Below are 26,931 nucleotides of genomic sequence, written 5' to 3'. Positions count from 1 at the left end.
TGGCCTGTAGACCTAAGGGTCCCAAGTTCAATTCCCGTCAAGGGCACATGCCTGGTCAAGGGCACATACCTGGGTTGTGGGCTTGATCCTCAGTATGGGACATGCAAGAGGCAGCCAATCAATGGTTCCCTCTTAACATTGATGTTTCTCTTCTCTTCTCCTCTCTCTCTCTCTCTCTCTCTCTCTCTCTCTCTCTCTCTCCCTCCCTCCCTCCCTCCCTCCCTCTCCCTCTCCCTCTCTGAAAGCAATTTTTTAAAAATGCTTTTTTAAAAGGTAAATACTGACACCTAGTGTACATTTAATAGAATTTTACCTTCTTAGAATGATTTGTTGACTAAGCCTTAGGCTTCAGAAGCAATCAAAGCACTAAGAAGTTATAAGATACCTCCACTTCTGCCTTAGGCTAAAGCATCTCTACCTTTCCCAGAGTAAGTTTTAAAAAAAATATGTTGTGCACCTATTTATGTCAGGCCTATGATAATCACTTACATGCATTATCTCCTTTAGTTCTAACAAGAAACTTTTGAGGAAATAATTAAGATTATTTTTGAAGTGAGGGAAATGCAACTTCGACAGGTTAAATAATTTGCCCAAATTCACAGACTTGGTCAAAAATGGAACTTGGACCTGTTTAACTCCAAAATACATGCTCTATCCAGTACTATTATATTATTTACTCAAATGATCTTCTTCCCAACCATTTCAACATATCCCAAGAATGTCTTCATTTCAATAAATCATTTTTAATTTCTAAACTTATACCTCAATAGCAGTAATTTGAAGGTAGGGGTAAAGTGAGGCTCTTCCAGAATATGAAAACAACACAGTAAAACAAGCAAACAAATTACCCAAATTTCATCAAGATAAATTTCAACAGGGAAGCATGATAGCAATGTAACTTTAAGGAAACTGTGGCCTAATCAAGACACAGCTCTCTGCCTAAAGAAATACATTAATGGGAAAAAGGATAGTTTACAAAAAAATCCACAAAAGAAAATTCAAAGATCCAGATTCAAGCAGTGTCATCAACATCATGGCCTGAGAAGTGAAAGTGAATAGACATATCATCTGGTCACCATAGAAATATCCTCTGTTGTCAGGCACTGGTAGTATATCAAGTCTTTCCACAGACTAGTTGAATCATCTCTTAAAATTTCCATTTTCTGATTACTATTTCAGCTTTCCATATACCTCATCCTAGAAGGAGATACAGTAGATGATGGACCCGAGTACTCCAATCACTAAAAATGTCTCTCTTCCATAATAAATTAACAAACTGTCATTTGGTGCTCATGTCAGCTTGAAGTTTGGTTAGTCAAGTCAGTTCTCATACCCACATACAATGTGATCATTTCTGGGAAACAAATTCCAGTATCTGAACTGAAAAATTAAAGATCAGACATTGAAAAATAGTGATCACATTAATATACTACCCCCCACTTCCCTCCTGAACGGTCATCAAGATAATCACTCCATCTTCATTAACAATTTCCCCATTATCTCAGTGATGCCAGAAACCAGTTAACATCTGACTTTAAAGCTTTTATAGCCTTCATATAAAGTAAGCAATCTGCCTCAGGGTGAATATTTTTCTGAATCCCTATTTCTGGGACTATCTTGCTATCTCTATCAACCAAGTAGTCTCAAATGTGGGCAACTCCAGCGAAACCAAAATCAATAGAAAATATTTAACAAAAATATAAATTCGTTCAACCCACAATTCCTAAAAGCCAAAGACCAAGACAAGAGGTGAAATTACAATCTTAACACTTTAATTATTTGCCTATATAATTAGTAAGTTTATTGCTGTTTTTTAAAGATACTATTCTATGTTGGCAAGGCTGCAGTGATGTAGGTATTCTGAGACACAGCTGGAAGGAAGGAGTATAAATTTGAGCAGCCTTTCTGAAAAGCAATCTGGCAACAAATAGCAAACCTTTATGTTCATAACTCTTTAATCCAACATTTTTCTGGTTCCCTATCCCTAAGGACTCTAATTTTAAATAAAGAAAATTTTTATTCAGAAAGATGTTTATCACAATCAAAATATCCAGCAATAGAATAATAGTTTAAAAATTCATAAGCCAGAATATTAATCATTAAAAATGAAATCTATAATTTTAACATAAGAAAATGTTTACATGTTAACTTGAAAATACAAAAATATTATCTTAACCATACAAAAAATAGGTACAGAAAAAAAGAAGGAATACATCACTAGATGGTAGGATTGTGGAGGCTTTCAACCTTATTCTAAAAATTTTTGAACATTTTTCAATAGTTCTAAGTGATCTCTAAAATTAATGTTAATGACTGCACTGGATACTCACTAGATTGTCTGCCTGGTTTCTTTTCACCAAAGACTGCCCCTCACCCCAATCACTGCATTATAGTATCATAGCCATTTGTACAATGTGACACATACCCACTTCAGGCCACAGCCAACTGTTCTGGTGAGAGCTATTAACATCAAATGGGCCATAAGTTCCTTTCCTAGAAATTTGAAATTGAACTGAAAGAAAGTAAATCTCCTGTAATCTGTATTTAAGTTTGAAAACTGTACAGGATCAGTATTTTCCACCTACCATGTGAAAGACAGAAGCAAAGGAAGACAGTCTGCAGGGGGGAAATGAAGTAGATACAATACAGCACTGAGATACAGAAAAATTACCAATGATTTTCTAGACTCAGTATCTTCTCCAGGCTTGGTTACCATCCTGTTTTAAAATTTATGAGGCACCATGTTTCCTTATGATAAAGTCTTTTTTTAATTAAGATAGCTTGATTTTATTTGTTATAACCAAATAGTACCAATGAATAATATTTGTAGTATTTTGTAGCCTGTTCATGAAGTAAAAGAACTTCAATCCGTTAAAGCTAGCCACTAAGGTCTGACCACGTCCATGCTATTCCCAAGACACTGTTTCAAACCTCAGAACTTGACAAGTCTAACAACTTGAGTTACAATAAATCATTGCATAGTTTATTCTTTTAAGGGGAAGCATGTCTAAACTGAAAAAAAAAACCTAGGAAACGAAACATGTTATTATAAACATAACCTTTCACTTGAAAAAGAGTCAAGTCACTAAAAGTACTTTTAGGAAAAATGCTTTCTCTTCACATACAGCAATTTTTCCATAATGTGGATGAAGAAAATGCTAGGCAAGAGTGATTCCCAGAAGGTACTCTCACTGAATGACCTTCCAGTCCCTTAGAGAGAACTGCCATTTACCAAATGTCCTAAGCATTATACTAGGCACTTTACACAATTCACTTTAATCATTAAACTGATGACTTGCTATTCCCATGTTACAGATGTAAAAAACAGATTCAGAGGGTTAAAGGTTTGCTCAAAGGTACAGTTACTAAAACAAAAATGTCAAAATTCAAACTTCAAATCCATACTCTGTGCACTATGCTATAAAATTTCTCATAGCTACCATTTCTAGAACCCTTATCATAAGAGACAGAACAAATAGGGTAACAGCAAAACAAAACTAAAAACAGAAATAGCAACAAGGAACAGTATAGTTATAAAAAAGAATACTCTTTCTATTTATAGTGTATAAAGAGTTTAAAGTCATATAACTGCTTTTATAATATTCAGAGAACAAAACTGAATATAAGCTTTCATATATAATACAATCTAGGTATGTCAGAAAAAAAAAACTAAAAAGGCAAACTAAATGTCCCCCCAAAAGGGGCTGTTTTCAGTAAATTATAGAAAATTACCACAAGCAAAATTGGAAAAAGACCATTATGTATTATGTGTGTGTGGGGCGGGGGGGGCACATAAACTGGAAAACTACATGTGTTTCTTATCACCCTGATACATAAAGAATGCCTATAAACCACTAAGAAAAAGATAGTCAAATGATTTTCTAAACTCAGTATATTCTCCAGGCTTGGTTACCAGCCTGTTTTAAAATTTATGAGGCACCATGTTTCCTTATGATAAAGTCTTTTTTTTATTAAGATAGCTTGATTTTATTTGTTATAACCAAATAGTACCAATTAATAATATTTGTAGTATTTTGTGGTCTGTTCATGAAGTAAAAGAACTTCAATCTATTAAAGCTAATATTAAAGAAAAATGCCTGTAAGATCTAAACACAGAAAAGGAAATACAAATGAGTCTCAACTATACACACAGTAACAAAAATGAAAATTACTACTGCATTGAGGTAATATTTTTCATCTCTCAGATTAACAAAGATCAAGAGGTCCTAATAACACTGTATTGGTATGGGTATGGGGAAGCTTATACTCATACATTGCAATGAGTGTAAATTTATACAACCCCTATCAATAAGCAATTAGACAATAGCTAACAAAACTGTAAATGCATACATATTTTGACCCACCAATTATATCTACAAATTATTGTACAAATATCTCCCATGTGAATGAAACATCTTCTGTACAACAGAAATCACTGCAGTAGTAGTAAAATACTGGTAACAACCTAAATGTCCACCAACAGCAGCATTGGATAAAATAAAACTCATTTATACATGGTGTATTACACATCCAAAAAAGAGAGAAACGCTCATATGTACTGTTATGGAATGATCTCATAGAGATATTAAATGAAAGAAGCACGATGCAGAATAATGTGTAGAGTATACCATGACCTGGGTAAAGGAAGGTGCTTATACTAGTACTACATAAAATCTCTTGAAAGGACACACTAGAAAACTAGTCATAAAGGTTGACTCCAGGGAGGAAACTGGTTGGCTGGGGATAGGGACAGAGGACAGATAGTTCCTTTATATCTTTTTAAATTTTGAGCCATGTGAACACTGTTACCCATTCAAAAACTAAACTTTTTAAAACTAATGTAAATTTTAAAACACACAAAAAATAAATTATGGTACATTCATATTATAAAATGTTTTCCAGTATAGTATAGTTAATAAATAAAAAAAGATCTAAGGTAAACTATAAGTGGGGAAAAGGAACAAAGCTTATATAAAAAAGTTTCCATTTTGTTGAAAAAGTAAACAGAAAAAAAATGTTTTCATATGCACAGAAATATGCCTCTCTAGGTGCTGGGATTATGGGTAACTTTTTCTTCTTTACACTCTTTTGTCCTTTCCTAATTTTCTATAATGGGCATGTGTTTCATTAAAAATAAAGGGGGGGGGGAAGAGAAAAAAATAAAGGGGGAAAAACACAAAAAGCATAGCTAAAATCTTTATTTAAATCTGTGAATAAATCATCCTTAATCACAGTATCACTGACCCTTACCTGACCATGACTGGTTGCTGGTTCTTCCTTCAACGAAAGTTTCTCTTTCAAGCTTTTAATTGGACTTTCTTGGAAATCCTTGGTTTCTGAGTGCCAGACAGATGCCCTAGACTCTTGCCTCTCCTCCTCTTTGTCTTCATCTGCCGTATCTTCTGAGATGCCTTCATTTTTTTCACTAGCCTGATTTCCTTGGCCACATTCATTCTGGATCAGAGAAGGAGGTCTAGGTAACACTGGTTCCCCAAATCCTTTTTTTTTAAAGAGCTGCCTCTGAGCCATTTTCAGGCTCTTTTGATAAACCTCCAACTGGCAGAGAATGACCTTGGTATACTGGTTAGGGTCTATTCCAGCTGGGCAAAATGGAATACCCCAGAAGTAGTGCACAGTGCCCCCACTGTTCTGGATACCTTTGGCATCTGCTGAGGCAGGCAGAAAGTGCCTAGATGTGTCCCCCCTACCCTGGGCAGCTTCGTGAAAATCACATCCTCTCCCAGTACTTTCCTGTGGCTTCCCACACTGTGTGTGCTCAGCCAAGTGGCCAGTGCATCTGTCAAAACATTTAACGTTCTCATTCTCAACCACTGGCTGGCTTGACTGGTCCCAGCTTCCTGAGCTGCCAGAGACCGGCTCCTCTTCAGTGTTTTCAGTGTGGTCCCAAGGCTCCTCTCTTTTCTCAGCCTCGTTTCCCTGACTGATATGTGAGCCTTTAAACAGTGATGGAGGTACCAGCTGCCATATGCCTGTAGGTATTTGAGAAAAAGTAGGGCTAAGGACAAACTTTTTTATTAAGAGGGCTTGGTAAGTTCTCACTTACCAAGAACTACATAATGTGGGTCAAAAGGCTCTTCTTTGGGTTTAACCAACTGTTGGCTTTTCCTTGGAGATAAAGTATGCTGGATATTAGTGATATCTCAACTACTTTCTGATTTAACCTCTTTAATACCACCAAAGAAATTTAGGGAATTTCTGTATATCTACTGTCAGTATGAGATCCCTGTGATATGGTTATATTTGATGAGTGCAAGGAGTCAGAACAGGGAGACATGCCTTCAGTGGTCCCAGAGTCTGTGGTTTTCTCTTGGTGGGACTGTGAAGATGGTCCAATGGCCAGAGCTCGAGATCTGGTAGCAGAAGCATCAGAAGGCCGGCAACTCTGAAACAAGTAATCCCAAACAAGATCAGGTCTATTATTAAAATAGCTACACATGAAGGGTCACAGGAACAACAAAAAGGGGAGGCCATTGTCCCTAAGAGATTCTCCTCTTTAAAATGTAGATGCACAATTCAAATGAATTCCACAATGCATACTGAATGCTTACTATGTGCAAATAACTATCCTAGGTTCTATACTAAACCCTTTTCTAATATAGAGAAGTAGATGGCATAAATGGCTCAGGACCTGTCACTGCTAACTATCCTTCATATTTAAAATAATTTCAATTACACTTATTCAGATCACAATTTAACATTATTTGAAACATTTTAAAACTGCCCATTCTTTCTCTCTGTAACCCACCTCTAGCTCTCATTCTCTTTGTTCTCTCTACAAAATAGGGGAGGTAAGTACTTTATCTTGCCACTTTTGCATTCTTGTTAATAGGTCATTCTTTTCAGAAGCTGCCAATTACTATGGTTCTCTTAAGCCATGGACTGAAAATCTGTGAGATGGAAGAAAGCTCTTTCATACAGAATTAGCAAAACACTTCAAATTAGGTTTATCAACAATTCAACATGGGCTTTAAAAATTGTGGGACTATTTATTAGTTGAAAATCCTATGAACTACTACAGCATTAGTTTCTAATGCAACCATAACACTGTAAAAGAAAAAGAATTTTACTTATCAATCCTCACAAACTTTTTCAGCATAGCATGCTTACATTTAGGCTTTCTGCAATGGCTTTCCTCAAGAGCTCCTCTTCTTCCTCCTCCTGGCTGTTCACTTCTCTAGCTTCCTGCTCACTCATTTTGAGAGCTAGAGCAAACTGTTCTTCTTCTGTCATTTCTGTAGAAGGGCAGAGAAAGAGAGGGGAGGGATACCACAAACAATGAATAAGCATGGAAGCAAGGAATAGAATTATTAAACTTTTTAAGTGAAGATACTACAGGCCATGTAATACAATTTTATAATCTTATAAATGAGGAAAGTCCCAAAAAGTAAGGTATTGGCCAAGATCGGCAGCAGAAGTTACAAGAATCCTGGATTAACTAGAGTTACTAGACTGTGAGCTCCTATGAAGGCAGTTTGTGCCTATTTTGTTCACTGTTGTATCTCCAGCATACAGGAGTAGGCGAACGTAGGTTTACAGTTGTGAGTACGTGAAACAGTTTATTCTTGTATTATTTCTTATTTACTAATTACTGTATTATTTATTATCATTAATCTACTTTTGTCCACCTCTATATAAAAAAGAATACCTAGCAACTGGTAGATACTCAAATATTTGGTGAATGAATAAACAGGAACAGGCTTTCAGGGCTTTTTGCTACATACCAATCACACTGCTTTATGCTCGACATTTAACCAGAATAATTTACTCAATCAGAATCCTCTTGATGGGACCATTTACCCAGTAGAAAAGACTTTCCCTAGTGACCAGAATGTGATCTCCAAACATCATTTCCTATTAAAAGCAACTGGCATACCTAGGAGAAATGACTGATTCAAAGTCTGTAATAGAAATGTAGAAGATGAGCTAGAGTACCTGTCATATCTGTGAGCAAGGAAGCTATAAGACATTACCAGGGTCATATCAAAAAAATTTAAGAGCCAAAGTAAAAAGGTTCTCCCTGGCCAAAACTAGAACTAGAATATCGATAAAAATAATGAATTAAAACACATTAAATATGTTTGAATCCCAGAGTTCATAATGATACTTTTAAAAAAACACAGCCAACTGGTCATTGTTAAAGAATGTTAGTGAATCAATTATTTTTGCAACTGGTAAAGGATAAATAATGTCACTGTCAGGCGCATACAGTGGTGGTATGGTTTGCTATTAAAGTTCAGGAGAGCCCATCCGGTGTGGCTCAGTGGTTGAGCACCACTCTATGAACCAGGAGGTCAAGGTTTGAATCCCGGTGAGGGCACATGCCCGGGGTGCGGGCTTGGTCCCCAGTCAGGGGCGTGCAGGAGGCAGCCAATCAATGATTCTCTCTCATCACTGATATTTCTCTTTCTCTCCCTTTCTCTCTGAAATCAATAAAAATATATTTAAAATAATAATCATATTCAAATTATGTGTTATTATATATTATTTAAAGAAACACAAAACTTCAATTTCAATTATCAAACTCAATCATTTGATGTATATTTTACTGACAACACAGAGCCACATAACTTGACAAAGCCACCATTAAAAATTTTCTTTAACCACTCAGAATTAAATCAGAATTAAAAGGACACTCTCATTCACTAGTTACTTTCTCTTATTTTCACATATCAACATGTTCTGAGACTAAAGTTCAATTAACACTGCTGTTGACTAAAACATTTTACCTTACCTCTCTACTAGATAAAAATTCAACCAGAAGAAAAAGTAGAAAAAAATTAGAATCACACTTGGGAGCATGATCCCTTAAGGAAAATGTCAGCAAGTTTCAACCTTATCAGCATTAAATATTACCTTATCAAATGATTCTGCTAAGCTAAACAAGAGAAGTACAAAATTTGTGTGAAGCTGATTATGCTGGTTATAATTTACAATAATTTACATCTCCCAACATTCAGGTTAACCTCCCACTGAGACATGCAACAGACAGTTAATAATCCAGAACACAAAACTAGATAGTATATATCAAGAAAACTTGTATAATTTGTGAGTACTTAAAATGGCTAAAAGAGAACATTTCATATAACAATGGAAAAAATAAAGACTTTCTCCTTTTTTTGGTACAACACTATGACTTATAATTTCTAATCAATTCTAAAAACAAAAACTTACGTGCAATTTTTCTTTTAGCCAAACACTTTGCTCTATTCAACTGTTTTGTCTTCATCTTCTCTAATCCATTTTCCTCCTGTGGTTCCTGTTTCAAAACAAAGAAATATGATCAGGATAGCTACCATTAAAAGCAATACTCTTTCAGGAAGAGGAAGAAAAAGGTAAAGATACAAATTATGAACAACAAATATGCATCTATCAACAAGTGAATCTAAGAATCAAGTGAATAAATAATCTGATAAACAGAATGAACTGGTGATTATAATAGAATCAGGGACATAGAAAGGGAATGGACTATTCTTGGGGGGGGGGAAAGGGGTGTGGGAGATGCGGGAAGTGACTGGACAAAAATCGTGCACCTATGGATGAGGACAGTGGGTGGGGAGTGAGGGCGGAGGGTGGGGCGGGAACTGGGAGGGGAGTTATGGGGGGGAAAAAAGAGGAACAAATGTAATAATCTGAACAATAAAGATTTAATTTAAAAAAAAAAAAGTAATACTCTTTTGATCTCCTCTACAGCCAGGAGGCTGCTGAGGCTCTGAAGAATCAGCAGTTGTAAACCTTCACAGAAAACATCAGTAGAAGATTCTCTACAGTACTGCTCTGGCCAGGTGGCTCAGTTGGTTGAAGCGTTGTCTCACACACAAAAAGCTTTCAGGTTTGATTCCTGGTCAGGACGCGTACCTAGGTTTCGGGTTCAATCCCTGGGTGAGGTGCATTCAGGAGGCAACCAACCAAAGTTTCTCTTTCATATCAATGTTTTTCTCTCCCTTCCTCTCTCTCTAAAATCAGTTTAAAAAAAAAAAAAGATCCTTTACAGTACCAAAAAAAATGTAGATCTAGAACCAATAAATATCACAAAAATAAAAAACATTTAACATACTGACATTATCTGTCATACACATGCTCATGTAAAAAGTGGACTATCTGCAAAATAGTAGTAAGCATGCTACCCAAGTTCAGAAAAGGCTTGGAAGTTTAAAAATCACCCTGGCTGGTATTGCTCAATGGCTAGAGCATCGGCCCACGCACCAATAGGTTGTGGGTTCAATTCCCAACCAAGGTCACATAGCTGGGTTGCAGGTTCAATCCCCCGATTATGCCTATGCAAAAGACAACCAATCCATATGTTTCTCTCACATCAATGTTTCTCTCTCTCTCTGCCCCTCCCTCCCTCTCTCTTTAAAAATCAATAGAAAGAATATCCTTGGATGAGGAGTAACAAAACAAAACAAAACAAAAAGTTTAAAAAATAATGTTTTAACTCAGTGCAAATTTTTTTAATCAGTACGTCAAAAAGCAAGAGAACAACTTGGAGAAAGTATGCAACACATTTGTCAGACAAAGGGCTAATTTTCCTTTTATAGTCATACATTGCATACTCATTTCACTCAACAACATACTGCATATATTACAGTGGTCTCATAAGATTATAATGGAGCTGAAAAATTCCTATCACTGAGTGACATCATAGCCAATGCAACATCATACACAACATATTACATGTTTTGATGATGCTGGTGTAAACAAATCTACACTGCTGCCAGTCATATAAAAGCATAGTACATACTACCTTCTATCTACATATATAAAAGGCTAAGTTACCAACCGTACGTCCATCTGACCTGTACATATGATGTGCACTGGCAATTTAAAAATAAACATTAACTCGCATATGCACGATACATATAAAGCTCTCGCTGGTGCATCTAAAAGGCTAAGTGACCAACCTGACACTTCTATTATAGAGAAAGGGTGAATAGCGATACTAAAATATTTCTTCTAATTAATTTCCTTTCAATGTGCATGAATCTGTGCACCGGGCCACTAGTTGTATATAGTACATAATACTTGATAATGGTAATAAATGACTCTGTTACTGGTTTATGTATTTACTATAATTTTTGTTGTTATTTTAGAGTATATTCCTTCTACTTACCAAAAAAGTTTGCTGTAAAACAGTATGCCATGTTACACCAGCAGTAACCTCATACATCTTGTGCTTACCATATATCTTGATTGCATCATTTTCTCTTGTTCTTGATTAATCTTGTGCTGTTTTATATAGTAACATGCTGTACAAGTTTGTAGCCCACGAACAATAGGCTATACCAGTGGTCGGCAAACTCATTAGGCAACAGAGCCAAATATCAACAGTACAACGATTGAAATTTCTTTTTTTGTTGTTTTGTTTTTATATATATTTTATTGATTTTTTACAGAGAGGAAGGGAGAGAGATAGAGAGTTAGAAACATCGATGAGAGAGAAACATCGATCAGCTGCCTCCTGCACACCTCCCACTGGGGATGTGCCCGCAACCCAGGTACATGCCCTTGACCGGAATCGAACCTGGGACCTTTCAGTCTGCAAGCCGACGCTCTATCCACTGAGCCAAACCGGTTTCGGCTGAAATTTCTTTTGAGAGCCAAATTTTTTAAACTTAAACTACATAGGTAGGTACATTGTTATTAACTTAATTAGGGTACTCCTAAGGCTTAGGAAGAGCCACACTCAAGGGGCCAAAGAGCCACATGTGGCTCACGAGCCGCAGTTTGCCAACCACGGGGCTATACCATATAGCCTAAGGTGTGTAAGATTAGGTTTGTGTAAATCTAGGTTTGTGTGAGTACACTCTCTGATATTCACAGAATGAGATCTCCTACAATGTGTTTCTCAGAATGTGATTTTAAGTGGTGCATGACTACATATAAAGACCTCTTACAAATCAATTAACAAAACAATATTTAGCCTCTTCCCATAGGAAAAGACATGTTAAGACACTTCCTAGAAAAACATACACAAGGGACTCATCCTATATAATAAAGAGTAATATGCAAATTGACTGTCACTCCAACACACACGATGGCCACGCCCATGTGGTCAAAGATGGCCATCCCCATGTGGACAAAAAATGGCCAGCAGGGGAGGGCAGTTGTGGGCAATCAGGCCTTCAGGGGAACGCAGTTGTGGGCAATCAGGCCAGCAGGGGAGGGAAGTTGGGGGCGATCAGGCCTGCAGGGGAGGGCAGTTGGGGGCAACTGGGCCAGCAGGGGAGCAGTTAGGCATCAATCAGGCTGGCAGGGGAGTGGTTAGGGGGTAATCAGGCTGGCAGGGGAGTGGTTAGGGGGGTGATCAGGCTGGCAGGCAGAAGAGGTTAGGGGCAACCAGGCAGGCAGGCAGGTGAGTGGTTGGGAGCAAACAGTCCTGGAACATGAGGTAGGCCCACCAGGATCGGGCCTAAACGGACAGTCGGACACCCCTCTAGGGGTCCCAGATTGGAGAGGGTGCAGGTTGGGCTGAGGGACACACACACACCCCCTGCATGAATTTCATGCACTGGGCCTCTAGTAAGTATATGAGAAGATGCTCAATTTCACTTTGGAAATGCAAATCAAAACAATTATATAGATACTATATTTCTTTTACCAATACTAGGTGAAAATTAAAATGTTTATAAAACTCTTACTGTGGGGATACAGGTACTCTCATACCACTGATGGGATATAATGGATGCAATATTCTAGTTTAGAGAACAAATTCGAAATAACCTCTAAAATCATAAATATACAACACACTCTTTGTACAGCAATATACTTCTGGAATTTATTCTACAGATATTTAACCTCTTTGTGAATAATTATGTTCACAGTGGAAAGTTTTGTCATTGTAAAAGACTGTAAACAACCTCAATCAATGCTACTCAAAGTATGATCTATAGATGAAAATTAGCACACTGATTGTTGCTAGTCTGCAACAAAATAAGCACAGAAATTGAGAATAAGCATTAGAAACTTTTACAGCAATCTGACATTGCTACAACATCCATGCAGGATAAGAGAATTTACACAGGCCAAAACCGGTTTGGCTCAGTGGATAGAGCGTCAGCCTGCGGACTGAAGGGTCCCCGGTTCGATTCCGGTCAAGGGCATGTACCTGGGTTGCGGGCATATCCCCAGTTGGGAGATGTGCAGGAGGCGGCTGATCGATGTTTCGCTCTCATCGATGTTTCTAACTCTCTATCTCTCTCCCTTCCTCTCTGTAAAAAATCAATAAAATATATTTAAAAAAAAAAAAAAAAAAGAGAATTTACACAGTGAAAGCTGCAGACTAGTCATTTGCAAAAACACCAAGTTATAATAATATGTGCTGTTTTAAAGTTAGTTATTTATTAAAATTCAAAGTCTATAAATATCTGAGAAAAAATAGATTTATTTATAATTTATATTAACTATATTTTTAATCAAGCCCATTTTTAAAGTTATACTTTAATACTACTAGCTAAACAAAAAAAGTAAACTTTATATTATTTATTTTAAATCCTAATTTATAGATTTCAAACAAGCTTCACTGGACTTTTGTCATCAAGAAAAAAACAAATCTTTCTGAAATAGCAGTAGCAGTAAAAAAAAATAATAATAATGATCCAAGTAATTGTGAAGACATAAAGGGCAAAGGTTTACTTCTAGTTTTACTCAGAAGTATAATCCTTCACATATTGAGTTCAGTTTTGAACCCACAATTGATGGTGTATATAACAATCAGAGTGTCTTATTTCTAAATACATACTAACTAAAAAACTATGAAAACTTAAACATTTATATAGAAAACAAAGTTGAAAATAAATTTTAAAATCTGAGTATTAAATTAATAAGCTCACACAGATGCTTAATACTTCATATATAAACATTAGTACTTTATGGATTTCTTATAAATACTATATTTACTAAGACAAAAAAACTATATAGAAAGAAATTAGTTAAAGATGGCAAAGTTGTCTATTTGGAAATAATGGGTGAGTCTGAGGCAGCTCAAGTACCATATTCCAATGGCAACACAGCTTAATATATTCAGAAGGCAGATCATGATATGGAAGACCAATTAATAAATAAAGCTAGCAACATATTTTCATTGCAACCCCATGAGTGCACAGATATTGGCAACTCAGCAGTACTTTTAGGAAATGTGTGATGAGCTTGATGATAGAAAAATTCTTTCAGCTTTATTTTTGACAAACATTAAGTTCTGAACTGTTTAAAACCATAAAGGGTTAAACTTTTACTTTTTTATGAAGCCAGGAGTAACAACAGGAAAATTTCCGAGATTAAGGAACTTGTGCCAGAATGTTAATCAACATTCCATTACTGAAAAATACCAGCCAAGCTACTGTGCATAGTAGAAATTATAAATTACATAAAGACTAAGGCTAATGCACTCAATTCAATAATATTTTCTTCATTGTGTGATATGTAAATGGATCATAAACAACTGTTATTACTTGCTGAGATATAAGATTAAAGGAAAAAATTCTGTGGAGAATTCTGAACTACAAAATGAATGCTCACTGTTTCTGCAACTTTTGTTTCTGCAACTTTTTAATCTACAAAAAGTGAACAATTTCAAGTATTACCACATTAACTTTAGATTAAAATATTTAATGTTAATATCTATAAAAGAATCTGCTAAGATATAGGACATATTCATTGAATAAGCTCTCTTTTTATGCAAAAAACATTGCAGCAGTGCCTAAGCAAAGGACTGGAGAAAAATGCTTCTGGGTATAGTACAGCTGATTTTAATTTGAAGTGCACATACCCGAATTTAGTTAACATTCTTAAAAGGGTAAACAGATACTAAAAGCAAAACAAATGCTGTAAGATTCAAGAAACTATTCTCTAAAAGAGGGTGAGGGGGGCAAGAAGGGGTTGTAAGTACAGGAGTGCATCTTCCTATTTCCTGGAAACCAAAGACATTTATCCAATTGAAACACTTCAAAGTGACAACTGAGAATCTTGAAAATGGGGAATTGAAGATTGAAAAAAACAAGAATAAACAAGTCCAATTCATCAACTGGTCCCACAGACTGTTTTGGCACTGACAAAATCCAGCTGGTTACTGACCCTTGTGGGCATCTTCTTTCAGGCAGTCAGGTAGATGCTCCAACTAGTATCAAAGAAGTGATTTTATGACACAGTAGACTTTTTGTGGTCTCTTATATAAATGTGCTTCTTATAATGTAAGTCTACAAGCTTTAGAGAGGAATGGTTTGAGATGAGTGAATTTCTTATTTTATTACCATACTATATTAAGAAGTACTTTTCATCTAGAGACATTGTATAAATGTTAAAAGATTAGCTGGTGTCCAACTGATGTAGCTCAATGAATGACCATCAACCTATGAACCAGGAGGTCACAGTTCAATTCCCAGTCAGGGCACATGCCTGAGTTGTGGGGCTTTGATCCCCAGTAGGGGGCATGCAGGAGGCAGCCAATCGATGATTCGCTCTCATCATTGATGCGTTTTTTTCTCTCTCTCTCTCTGTCTCTATCCCCCTCACCCTTCTTGTCTGAAATCAATTTTTAAAAAATTTTTAAATATTAGCTAGTAATTAATACACATTTTTGTCACAAAATAGAAGCTTTTTAAAATAAGAGTAATAATAGTATAGTTACCATATATTGCATATCATTATGTGCCAAGCCCTCTACATACGTTACCTCACTTAATTCCTCTCAAAATTCCTGTGTGAAGAATATCACTACCTCCATTTCATAGATGAGAAAAGTGAGACTCAGTAAGTGTAAGGTCAGGAAAAACTAGCTCTATCCAACCATAAAACTCCAAATATTCTTTTCTTTTCCTTTGGATTTTTTAGTGTTGTTATTTTGTTAACATGAGAAAAATGTAAGAGAAGAAGACAATAGGGTTATCAACATAAGTCAGTTAGCTTTACTCTCCTGCCATCCTGAACATTTACAATGTCAGTTATCATTTACTGAAGTACCACTCTAGAAAATTTTACTTACTTTATTCATAGTCCTCACAACAATCCTATAGAGTATTACTAGTCTTATATATAATAAAAAGTCCAGAAAGCTCACATAGTTAGTAAATGGCAATTCAAACACAATGGCAAGGTTTTCAAAAGCTCATCTTTGATCTCTTAAATTAGAACCTTGATGAGAGTAAGAATGAAATTGATCAGAGCAAGTAACTACTCAGCAAAAGCAAGCTATGATGACGCCCCAGTGATGTTGGCTTTGTGCCATTATCTTTATGTTTAAAAACAACAAGATAGTTCCTGGCTTCTTTTGAACAGGAACTAGAACATTTTCTTAAAGAAATATTCAAATAAAACAGCACCAACAAGAAAAACCTGATACAGATATTTTTTGAGAATGCCTACTGGTATAGGCCAAGCATATTGTTAAGTGTTACAGATAAATGTTAAATGTTACAGATAAAGAATTCCTGCCCTCTAGGAAATCATGGACCAGTGATGAAGGCAGAAAAGCACAATGGCAATTTCAAAACAGTGTAACCACTAATACTACAGAAGTAAGCATAGGTTCTATGGAAGCACAACAGATGGCCAATTGACCCAGTCTTGCAAAATCTTCAAGGATTCCCAAAGGAATTAATATCTAAACTGAAGAACAAATTGGAATTAGCACTGTCAGTAGTACAAAGAGTAAAAGAAGTATCAAATAATTAATTCAATTTTCAACTTTCAAGACCAAATAAGTGTATTCCTGGATGACTATACCATTTATTCATTTACATTCTAAAACAAAACAAAAAAGTCTTTAAAAAATCCACAAAAATACCAAGACAAGAAAAGAACATGAAGAGTATATTAAAAATTAGTTGGTAGGACAGTTTTATGAGCAAGTACTAGTAAATCTTAAAGAACAGATCATTCCTTTATTATCATAAAAAACAATAAAAAGCTTCCTTTCTATATTATAGCAGAAATCTGAAACTAATATCTGATATAGTTAAAAAAAAAAAGACAATTATATAAAACTCAATGCCACTAGGAATACAAATGCAAAACTCATAAATGATATGAAAAAGTAAATTCTATATTATGTTAATGTAATACATCATGACTAAGTAAAATTTTTTCTCCAGAAATGCAAAAATGTTCCAACATTAGACAATGTATTATTAATGAACTATATATTAATTGATTAAAGGAGGAAAACTATGCCATCATCTTGCTAAATAATGAAAAGGCATTTGATTAAACATCCATTCCTAAAAATACTAATAGAAAATAAGCAATTAAAGGATATTTCTATAATAAATATAGAAATAAGAAATAAATAACAAAACATCAGAATAGTTCCACAATTAAATTCAAAACAAAGATGTACTCTATCACTGATAACAATTAACATTATTTTGGAGGCTATAGTCAATGCAATGAAACAAAAAAATTAGCTGTAAGTACTAGAAAGGAAGAAAGAAAATGGTCATTATTAGCAGATACAAGTGCCTACCTAAATAACCCAAAATAATGACTGAACAATTATTCCAAAAATATGTGACAGATCAATGGAACAAAATTTTTAAATCTAAAAAAAAAAAAATGTATAGGCAAGATTTTAATTTATAATAAAGATAAAATTTCAAATCTTTGGGAAAAGGTAGATTATAGAAAAATGTTGGCAGAAGTGCCTAACCACTAAGACTCAGTTTTGCAACATGTATATGTATACTGTTTAGACATAAATATAAATATGGTAGAATCGTAAGGGAAAGCATGGAAAGATAAAACAAATACAGTGGTTACCTTTACAAGGGTGAAAAGGGATGCAACTGGGGAGGGTCACACTAAATCAAGAGGGCTTCTAAGATGGTGAATACAGGTGCTCAGATTATTTTTTTAACTATGCATTTACATTTTATGCCACTCTCCTACATGTGTGACATATCTGACAATTTTTAAAAATTTTAATGAGATAGAGCTATACGTGCTATTACAGAAAGATCTCCAAGAAATGTTAAGTGGAAAAAGCAAAACAATCTGTGTAGCATGATTTCTATTCTATAAAAGTTTTTATTGATGGCATATGCATGAAGTTTTTTTTTTTCCTGGAAGAACACAAGAAACATACACTGACTAAGGTATACATCTTCATTTCATAACTTTCTATACTGTTTTGTTTTCAAACAGTTTTTATTCTGTTTTGATTTAGCATTATGTAACTTTTTAGAAATTTGATATCTGTGTGTGGTAGAATTGATGGGTTGCTTTGTTTTCTTCTTTATACTTTTACATCTTTAAAAAATAACTATTGCCAAAACCGGTTTGGCTCAGTGGATAGAGCGTTGGCCTGCAGACTGAAGGGTCCCAGGTTCAATTCCGGTCAAGGGCATGTACCTGGGTTGCGGGCACATCCCCAGTGGGAGATGTGCAGGAGGCAGCTGGTCGATGTTTCTCTCTCATTGATGTTTCTAACTCTCTGTCTCTCTCCCTTCCTCTGTAAAAAATCAATAAAATGTATTTAAAAAGAAAAAAAATAACTATTTGACAAAACCCTAATTAAAAACTGTACTATGAGGAAATTTTAAAAATATATATCCAATAGAGTTAGAAAAAAATTCTCAATCTTTCTGATTAAAAATATTTAACTTTTTGACCATCAAATAGGGAAAATTTTAATAGTGATAATAGTCTTAGCAAGGGGACAAGAAATGAACGGCTGGTAAGAATATAAGTAAGACTAGACTGTAAAGGTTCTGATAGAGTAAACCATATTAAAGTTCTAAACTGATCTTATAGGTATTACAGTCACAAATTTTTAAGCAATCAAGTACAAAAATATAAAATCTGAAATCTTAAAGTTGGAGTAAGCTAAGTGAAATGTAGAGAGAAAAAGCTGAAGGCACAGAAGCAAGTTCAGAGTCTACTGCAAGAACTCAAATAACAGATAATCAAAATGAAACGGAGTAAAAATTGCAAGGTCTGGCAAGCTGGCATTAAGGTTTAGTCACAACACAAACCAGTCTTGGGTAAGAAGGCCTAGTTTGAGACCTAGAGCTTCACACTTCAAAATACTAACCTCTCCATCACTATCAGATATCACAATGAATGCATCCTCCAGTTTACGCTTCCTCCTCACATTGACAGGACTGGAAGTTTCTGCATCTTTCTTCTCCAAGTTCTGAGCTTCAGACGCTTCTTTAACTTTTTTCTTTCTCCGTGGCATCCTTCTGTCTGAAATACACGGACAAATAATTCATTCAAAGTATAAGTTTTCTAGCCCTAGCTGGTATGGCTCAGTGGACAGAGTGTCGGCCTGTGGACTGAAGGGTCCCGGGTTCAATTCTGGTCAAGGGCACATGCCCAGGATGTGGACTCCATACCCAGTAGGGGGTGTGCAGAAGGCAGCTGATCAATGATTCTCTGTCATCATTGATGTTTCTATCTCTTCCTCTCCCATCCTCTCTGAAATCAAAAAAAATATACATATTTTTAAAAGTATGTTTTCTAGATGCTATTTGTAATTTAATCATATAAAAGAAAAATATGCTCATCTAATAGGAGTAAAACTGGGTATCTAACCTTTTCCACTACTCTTTAATGAAATTTTAATAGGAATAATACAACAAATTATCCTAGTTCCTTAAACATTCACTTAGATCACTGGTTTTCTTGACTGAATATTATAATTTATCTAAAAAGATTTTTAATATCAGTGCCTCAACCTGATAAAAATATATCTCAAAAAAAACCAACAGTAATATCATACTTAAAGATAAAAGACTGAATGCTTTCTCCTTAAGATAGGAATAACACAAGAATGTCTGTTTTCATCCTTTCTATTGAACTTTATACTGAAAATTCTAGGCAGATCAATTATGCAAGAAGAAATAAAACACACCCAAGCTGTAAAGGACATAATCTTATAATTTTTAAAAATCCACAAAATACTATAATGAACAAGTTCAGCAAGATTATACAATACAAGGCCAATATACAAAAAACACTAGCAATGAACAATCCAAAAATGAAATTTGAAAAATTCAAGTTCTAACAGCTTAGGAATAAATTTAATGAAGGAAGTAGAAGATTTGCAAATGGAAACTTTAAAATCCCTGTTGACTTTTTTGGGGAAATAGACAAGCTGATCCTAAAATTCACACGGAAACAGAGGGTCCCAGAATAGGCAAAACAATCTTGAAAAAAGTGAAATAATTTTAAGGAACCACATCTCAATTTCAAAATTTACCACAGCCCTAGCTGGTTTGGCTCAGTGAATAGAGTGTCAGCCTATGGACTGAAGGGTCCCGGGTTCAATTCCAGTCAAGGGCACGGGCCGGGTTGTGGGCTCGATCCCCAGTAGGGGGTGTGCAAGAAGCAGCCAATCAATGACTCTCTCTCATCATTAATGTTTCTCTCTCTCCCTCTCCCTTTCTCTCTAAAATCAATTTTAAAAAATATTTTTTTTAAAAATCTTACCACAAAGCTAGTTAACAAGACACTGGCACACTGACACAAGGATAGACAAAAATCGGTGGTACAGAACTGAGAATCCAGAAAACACCCACAGATTGTCAATTTCCAACAAGGATGCCAAAATATTTGAATGGAGAAAGTATAGTCTTTTCAACAAATGTAGATATCCATATACAAAAGAATGAAACAGGACCTCTACCTATCATATACAAAAAATTGCAAGAAATGGAATTAGGTTCTTAAGAGAAACAGAAGCATAAATTTTTGAGATCTTGAATAGGAAATGGTTTGTTAATTATGACATCAAAAGCATAAGCAACAACAAAAATAAAGAAACTGGGATTTGTTTAAATCAAAAACCTTGCAGGGCCAATGTGGCTCAGTAGTTGAGCGTCAACCTATGAACCAGGTCAGGACACATGTGCCTGGGTTGTGGGATCAATCCCCAGTATGGGGCATTCAGGAGGCAGCCAATCAATGATTCTCCCTCATCACTGATGTTTCTCTCTCTCTCTCCCCCCCTTCCTCTCTGAAATTAATTTAAAATATATATATATTTTTTTAAATATATTTTATTGATTTTTTTTACAGAGAGGAAGGGAGGGAGACAGAGAGCTAGAAACATCAATGAGAGAAACATCGATCAGCTGCCTCCTGCACATCCCCCACTGGGGATGTGCCCGCAACCCAGGCACATGCTCCTGACCGGAATCGAACCTGGGACCTTTCAGTCCGCAAGCCGAGGCTCTATCCACTGAGCCAAACCGGTTTTGGCTAAAATATATATTTTAAAAAACAACAAACTTTGTGCTTCAAACCATTATATCAAGAAATTGAGCCCTGGCCAAGTGGTGCAGTCAAGTAGGTTGGAGCGTCATCCTGTACACCAAAAGGTTGCTAGTTTGGTTCCAGGTCAGGGCACATACCTAGGTCACGGTTCAATCCCCGGTTGGGGCCCATTTGGGATCACTGTTTCTCTCATCGATGTTTTTCTCTCTCTCTCTCTCCACCTTCCTCTCTCTAAAATCAATAAAAGGATCCTCAGGTAAGGATTTTTAATTTTTATTGTTGAGAGTATTACAAATGTCCACCTTTCTCTCCCCCCCCCCCATCACCCTCCTCCACCTGGTTCCCACCCTGCCCCAGGTCTTCACCACCCTCCTGTGTCCATAGGTAAGATCTTTGGCTAATCTCTTCCCACTCCCCCACCCCCTTTCCTCTGAGATTCATGTCTGTTCCATGTTTCCATGCCTGATTCTACTTTATTCACCAGTTTATTTTGTTCATTAGATTGCTTATTTTGATTTTTAGATTCAATTGTTGATATTTACGTATTTATTGCCATTTTATTATTCATATTTTTTATCTTTTTTCTCTACTTCTTCCTCTTCTTAAAGAATACCCTTCACTAGTTCATGTAATACTGGTTTGGTGGTGATGAACTCCTTTAGCTTATTCTTGCCTGGGAAGCTCTTTATCTGACCCCCAATTAGTGACCCCCCAATAAACGGTAGCTTTGCTGGGTAGTCTTGGTTGTAGGTCCTTGCTACTCATCACTTTGAATATTTTTGGCCACTCCCTTCTGGCCTGCAAAGTGTCTGTTGAGAAATCAGCTGACAGTAGTAGCTAGTTAACTGCTTCTCTCTTGCTGCTTTTAAGATCCTCTCGTCTTTAACCTTCTGCATTTTTACTATGATGTGTCTTGGTGTGGGCCTCTTTGGTTTCATCTTGTTTGGGACTCTGTGCTTTCTGAACTTTTATGTCTACTTCCTTCACCAGGTAGAGTTTTCTGTCATTATTATTATTAAACATGCTTTTATTGATTTTTATAAGCTGTTTTTATCACTATTTTACACGTTGGGAAACTTATTCAAAACCAAGCAGTTGTTAACTTGGTAACTGACTATGCTGCGCACTGAAGCCCCATGTGTCTGATTCCCAACAGACCCTCTCTGACTGAATGGCACAGCAATGCCTCCTCCCTGCCGGGAAGAAATTAGACGGGCGCACAAAGCTCCCCCCCTCCTGGGTGTCACCGACGCCTCAGGAAGACCCACTGGCTGCTACGGGCACGGAGTCCAGCCGCCGGACTCCAGCCGGCTCTCCTCTGTAAGCTGCCGGTTCCGCGAAGATGAACTAAACGCGCTTGTGGAAAAGGATGGAGGCGCTGCCTGTCCTCGCACAGAGAGAGGCAACAGTTCCGCTGCAAGGGGCCTGGTAAATGACAAGGATGTCCAAGGGAAATCTTAGTTTTCCTGGCAAAACAGTGAATGCAAGGCTCGCTCCCCGACAAAGCAGGAGGGACGAGGCGGCGGCCGTTACCCCGGCTCCGGGAGGGGCGGGACGCTGCCGCCTCCGGCTTCCGCGCGAGGACGACGCCTCCGGGAGGCGGGCGGGCGGGCGGGCGGGGAGCAAGAAATGCGAAGGGGACGCCGTGGAGGACGCAGGCCGCACCCCCGGGGTGAGGGGGCGGGCCCGGCCCCGGGGCGGAAGCCCACAGGCGGCCGAAGGGCCCACCCCGCGTGGGGAGGCGCCTGCCGGCGTCCCAAAGGGCCATCTCCGGTGTCCCGACCGGCCCGACGGCGCGTCGAGCGGGCCCTACCCGTTTGTCAGAGGCGCCGCCGCGGGAGGAGCGGGCCGCGGACCCCGTGCGGGAGAGGCGGCGGGAAGGGGGCGGACTGGATCGTGCGGAGGCGGCAGGTACTCACCGACCGGCCCTCGCGGCGGGGCCGAGCCCCTCCTCCCGGTGCGGGGGTCACGAGCGTCCGCACCGCGTCAGGAGCTGGGGGCGGGCGAGCGGAGGTGCGCGCGAAGTTGGGCACTGCCCGGCCGACACGCGGGCGTCCGGTGACGAAACCAACGAGCACCGCGCGGGGGAAGCCACCGCCAGGACGTACCAACTGCGGGGGGGGGGGGCGCCACCGGGTGCACCCAGCCGTCGGCCCTGCCGAGCTCCCGCCGGTGCTGGTCCGCTGTTACCTCCTCCCTTTGCAGGAAACCAGGGTAGCACCGAGCCCGCAAAACACTCCCGTTAACCCTTCGAAGTTCCCTCTGACAATCAAACCTCTTCCGGCCTCTTTGCGTGAATCCAGTTACACGGAAATTATCTGCTCACGTGACCGCTTGAAAACTCCGGGTAGATGTTACAGTCTGGTCATTTCAGGGAGGGGGAAATCTGGGAAACTCTTAGGGATGTCAGGTGAAGTGTAACGTCAGAACAGCCACTTCGGTGAAAAAAAAATTTTTTATGATAATCTTTAAGTAGGTTTACTTTTTGGGGGGTGAAATTTAAAATGTGCATGACCCAGCAATTTCATGTCTAAAACAATCAGAAACTGCTACAGGTGTGTACACAAAAAGACATGCTTATATTCAAGCCTGCTCCCTTCTAAAAAGATAAATAAAAATAACAGAAATGTCCAATACGACATGGATGATGTGGTATGTTTCCAAGATAAAATATTACAATGAAACTAATAAGTAGCAACATTTGATAGCTCACAGCATGAGTTACTGAAATGGCGACATGCCAACAAATTACACTAAAATATACATACTTTTAAAAGTACATAGAATAACAGTATATCCTGATTATGGAAAACCTGTGTATAGAAAATGAACTACATGAATAGATGGACACACAATGTGATTATGTATGTTATGAGGGCAGGAGACGGGGAAGGGTGGAAGCCAGGATGGATGGAGAGAGGGGATAAACAGGACTTCAGATCTGTCATGATGTTACAGGAAAGGGGACCTGGCCCTTAGTGGGTCCTTGAATTCGTGCAAAAAAAATTTCATAACATTAATCCAGGTGATTTTGAGAGTATGTTTATTAAAGCTGAGGACCGTGAAACAAGGCTTATGACAGAAAAAGCAACAGGAGAGCATAGGTGGGGCTGCTTTGGCTCTCTGGAAATACTATAAGAAAGAAATGAGCCTAGGTGGAGCTGCTTTAGCTCGCTGGGAAGTCAGAGAAAAGGGGCTTTGGAGACAGGTTCAGGGGTTTAGCCTGGGAGGAGCTGCTGCTGCCCATTGCTCCCCTGCTTGCAAGGCTCATGGGGACCCCTGGAGTTTAGGAGATGCACCCTTGTGGGGGAAGAAGAGTGGGGAGAGAAAGACAGGGGTATGCTCCAGGGAGGGGGAACTCATTCATTTTGGGACCTTCGTGTTGAGGTTTTTTAAAGGCTGGGAGTTTAGGAGCAGTCTTAAGGAAGGATCTCAACAGAATATTCATCAGCTTTTCCAGGTGTACCCTTTCAGGCTCGTGGTCTCCTGGTTGGTTGGCACCAGGGGGGTCATTAGTCACTACAGCTGATCCTGGCGATGCCCACCTGGTTTTGCTGCTTTTCTGGGCCTGGTGTTGAAATACAACTTAGTCCTAGATGTTATCTCTAGGGAGATGACCTGTAGCTGGGGGTAAATTGCTCAGCCATTTTGTTCAGCTGTCTCAGTTTCCCCATTCCACTTGCCAAGGAATTTTCCTAGCTTCTTACTATCCTGCCTCAACGATTTCTTTTTAAAAAAAGAAGAAACCTAAAAATAAACATAGCAAAGTGTTAACACTTGGGTAGTGGAACAATACATTCGTCTCAGTACTTTTTTGTAACCTTTAATCAAGTCACCTACCTCCAAGTGATCCTCCCAAATCCAGCTAAAGCACTTTTTCATCTGCCTCTTGTAACTCCAGTTCATTTCTTCTGCTTGATTCCTCAGCTCCTGGGACTTTCAATCACCCATTATATAGTAGAAATTCTATTTCTTTGTTATGGGGTGGGGCCACAACATTAGTAACAAAGAAACAGAATTTCTGGAGGATGAGGCCCAGAAATCAGGATTTTAAAAAGATTCCAAGGTGATTCTAATGTGCAGCCAAGGTTCAGAACCACTGCTCTGAAATGACCTCCACTTGTAATGGGGTGAAATGCTCAATCTCTGTGACTCTATCTTAATTCTAGCTTGCATTTTTCCCATTGCCTTTAAGCAGATAACTCCTGCCATAGATATGCTAACCATTACAGGAATTCTGCTGGAAGCTTGAGTTTTTGGAATAACAGGAGTTCACGTTCAATTGCCAGTCAGGGCACGTGCCCAGGTTGCAGTTCGATCTCCAATGTAGGACATGTGGGAGGCAGCCAATCAATGATTCTCTCTCATCATTAATGTTTTTCTCTCTCTCCCTTCCTCTCTGAAATCAATAAAAATCCTATATAATAAAAGCTTAATATGCTAAGTGTCCAGTCATCCGTTCAACCAAAGCATAATATGGTAATGATATGCTAAAGCCACTCAACCACTCCCTATGATGTGCACTGACCACCAGGGGGCAGATGCTCCAACCAGTAGGCTAGCTTGCTGCTGGGGTCTGGCTGATTGGGACTGTGCGAGATGGGCCAGACACCTGGAGCCCTCCCACAGTCCCTCCCCAGCTAGTCAACCTCCTGCATCCCTCCCCAGCCCCAATCGTGCACCAGTGGGGTCCCTAAGCCTGGCCTGCACCCTCTCACAATCCAGGACCCCTGGAGAGCCGGTTTTGGTGGGATCCCGCAGACATAAAAGGCTAATATGCAAATCGACGGAACAAAACAACTGGTCGCTATTACATGCACTGACCATCAGGGGGCAGACGCTCAGCACAGGAGCTGCCCCTGGTGGTAAGTGCACTCCCACAGGGTGAGTGCTGCTCAGCCAGAAGCTGGGCTCATGGATGGCAAGCACAGCGCGGGTGGCAGGAGCCTCTCCCGCCTCCACGGCAGCACTAAGGATGTCTGACAGCCGGCTTAGGCTTGCTCCCTGGGTCAGACATCCCCCAAGGGCTCCCGGACTGCAAGAGGGTGCAGGCTGGGCAAGGAGAACCTTCCTCCCCCACCCCCCACCCCCACCCCCCACAAATTTTGTGCATCAAGCCTCTAGTAAAAAATAAAAGACCTAGAAACTGAAACTTACGGAGAGGCTTCCTGGAAGTGAGGCACCAAGACCAGCCGGATGTTTTTAGCTTTTTGAAGAGATAAAAAGGTGTTGGGAGAGCCCTAGTCGGTTTGGCTCAGTGGATAGAGCGTTGGCCTGCAGACCAAAGGGTCCCGGGTTCGATTCCAGTCAGGGGCAAGTACCTTGGTTGCAGGCTCCTTCCCGGACCAAGCCCTGGTTGGGGCTCATGCAGGAGGCAACCAACTGATGTGTTTCACATCAGTATTTCTCTCTGTCTTTCCGTCTCTCTCTTCCACTCTCCCTAAAAATCAATGGAAAAATATCCTCGGGTGAGGATTAAAAAAAAAAAAAGTGTTGGAGAATTGGAGAGCCTGGGTGTCGTGATATGGCTTGTTTCAAGAGGATCACTGGGGCCGCTGTGCTTAGAATACCTGAAGAGCAAAGGAAGGGACCAGAGAACCCCACAGCGGTAACCTTGGCCAGAGATGGTGGCTCCGACACAATTACGAGTTTGACAGGAAAGGAGTTTAAGGGGAGGTCTGGGCTGGGGGCTAACAGTTGGAA

At 38.6% G+C, this 26,931-nt stretch overlaps 1 protein-coding gene across 1 annotated transcript in view; it reads right to left on the bottom strand.

The window, feature by feature from the left end:
* Positions 1-23,434, bottom strand: part of UIMC1 (ubiquitin interaction motif containing 1) — a 76,964-nt gene extending 53,530 nt beyond the window's left edge. The window contains exons 1-6 of the mRNA XM_081091012.1: positions 23,148-23,434; positions 19,043-19,197; positions 9,193-9,277; positions 7,129-7,253; positions 6,298-6,403; positions 5,251-5,990 (exon numbers count right to left, since the gene is read on the bottom strand). Of these exons, the coding sequence (XP_080947138.1) occupies positions 5,251-5,990; positions 6,298-6,403; positions 7,129-7,253; positions 9,193-9,277; positions 19,043-19,189 (1,203 nt within the window). The 5' untranslated portion in view covers positions 19,190-19,197; positions 23,148-23,434. The remainder of the gene's footprint in view (positions 1-5,250; positions 5,991-6,297; positions 6,404-7,128; positions 7,254-9,192; positions 9,278-19,042; positions 19,198-23,147) is intronic.
* Positions 23,435-26,931: the final 3,497 nt, after the last annotated feature.

The sequence above is a fragment of the Myotis nattereri genome (assembly GCF_964212035.1).
Source record: "Myotis nattereri genome assembly, chromosome: 5".
Taxonomy (NCBI): domain Eukaryota; kingdom Metazoa; phylum Chordata; class Mammalia; order Chiroptera; family Vespertilionidae; genus Myotis; species Myotis nattereri.
Note: the sequence above shows the minus strand (reverse complement) of the source record. Positions and strands in the feature narration are given on the sequence as shown.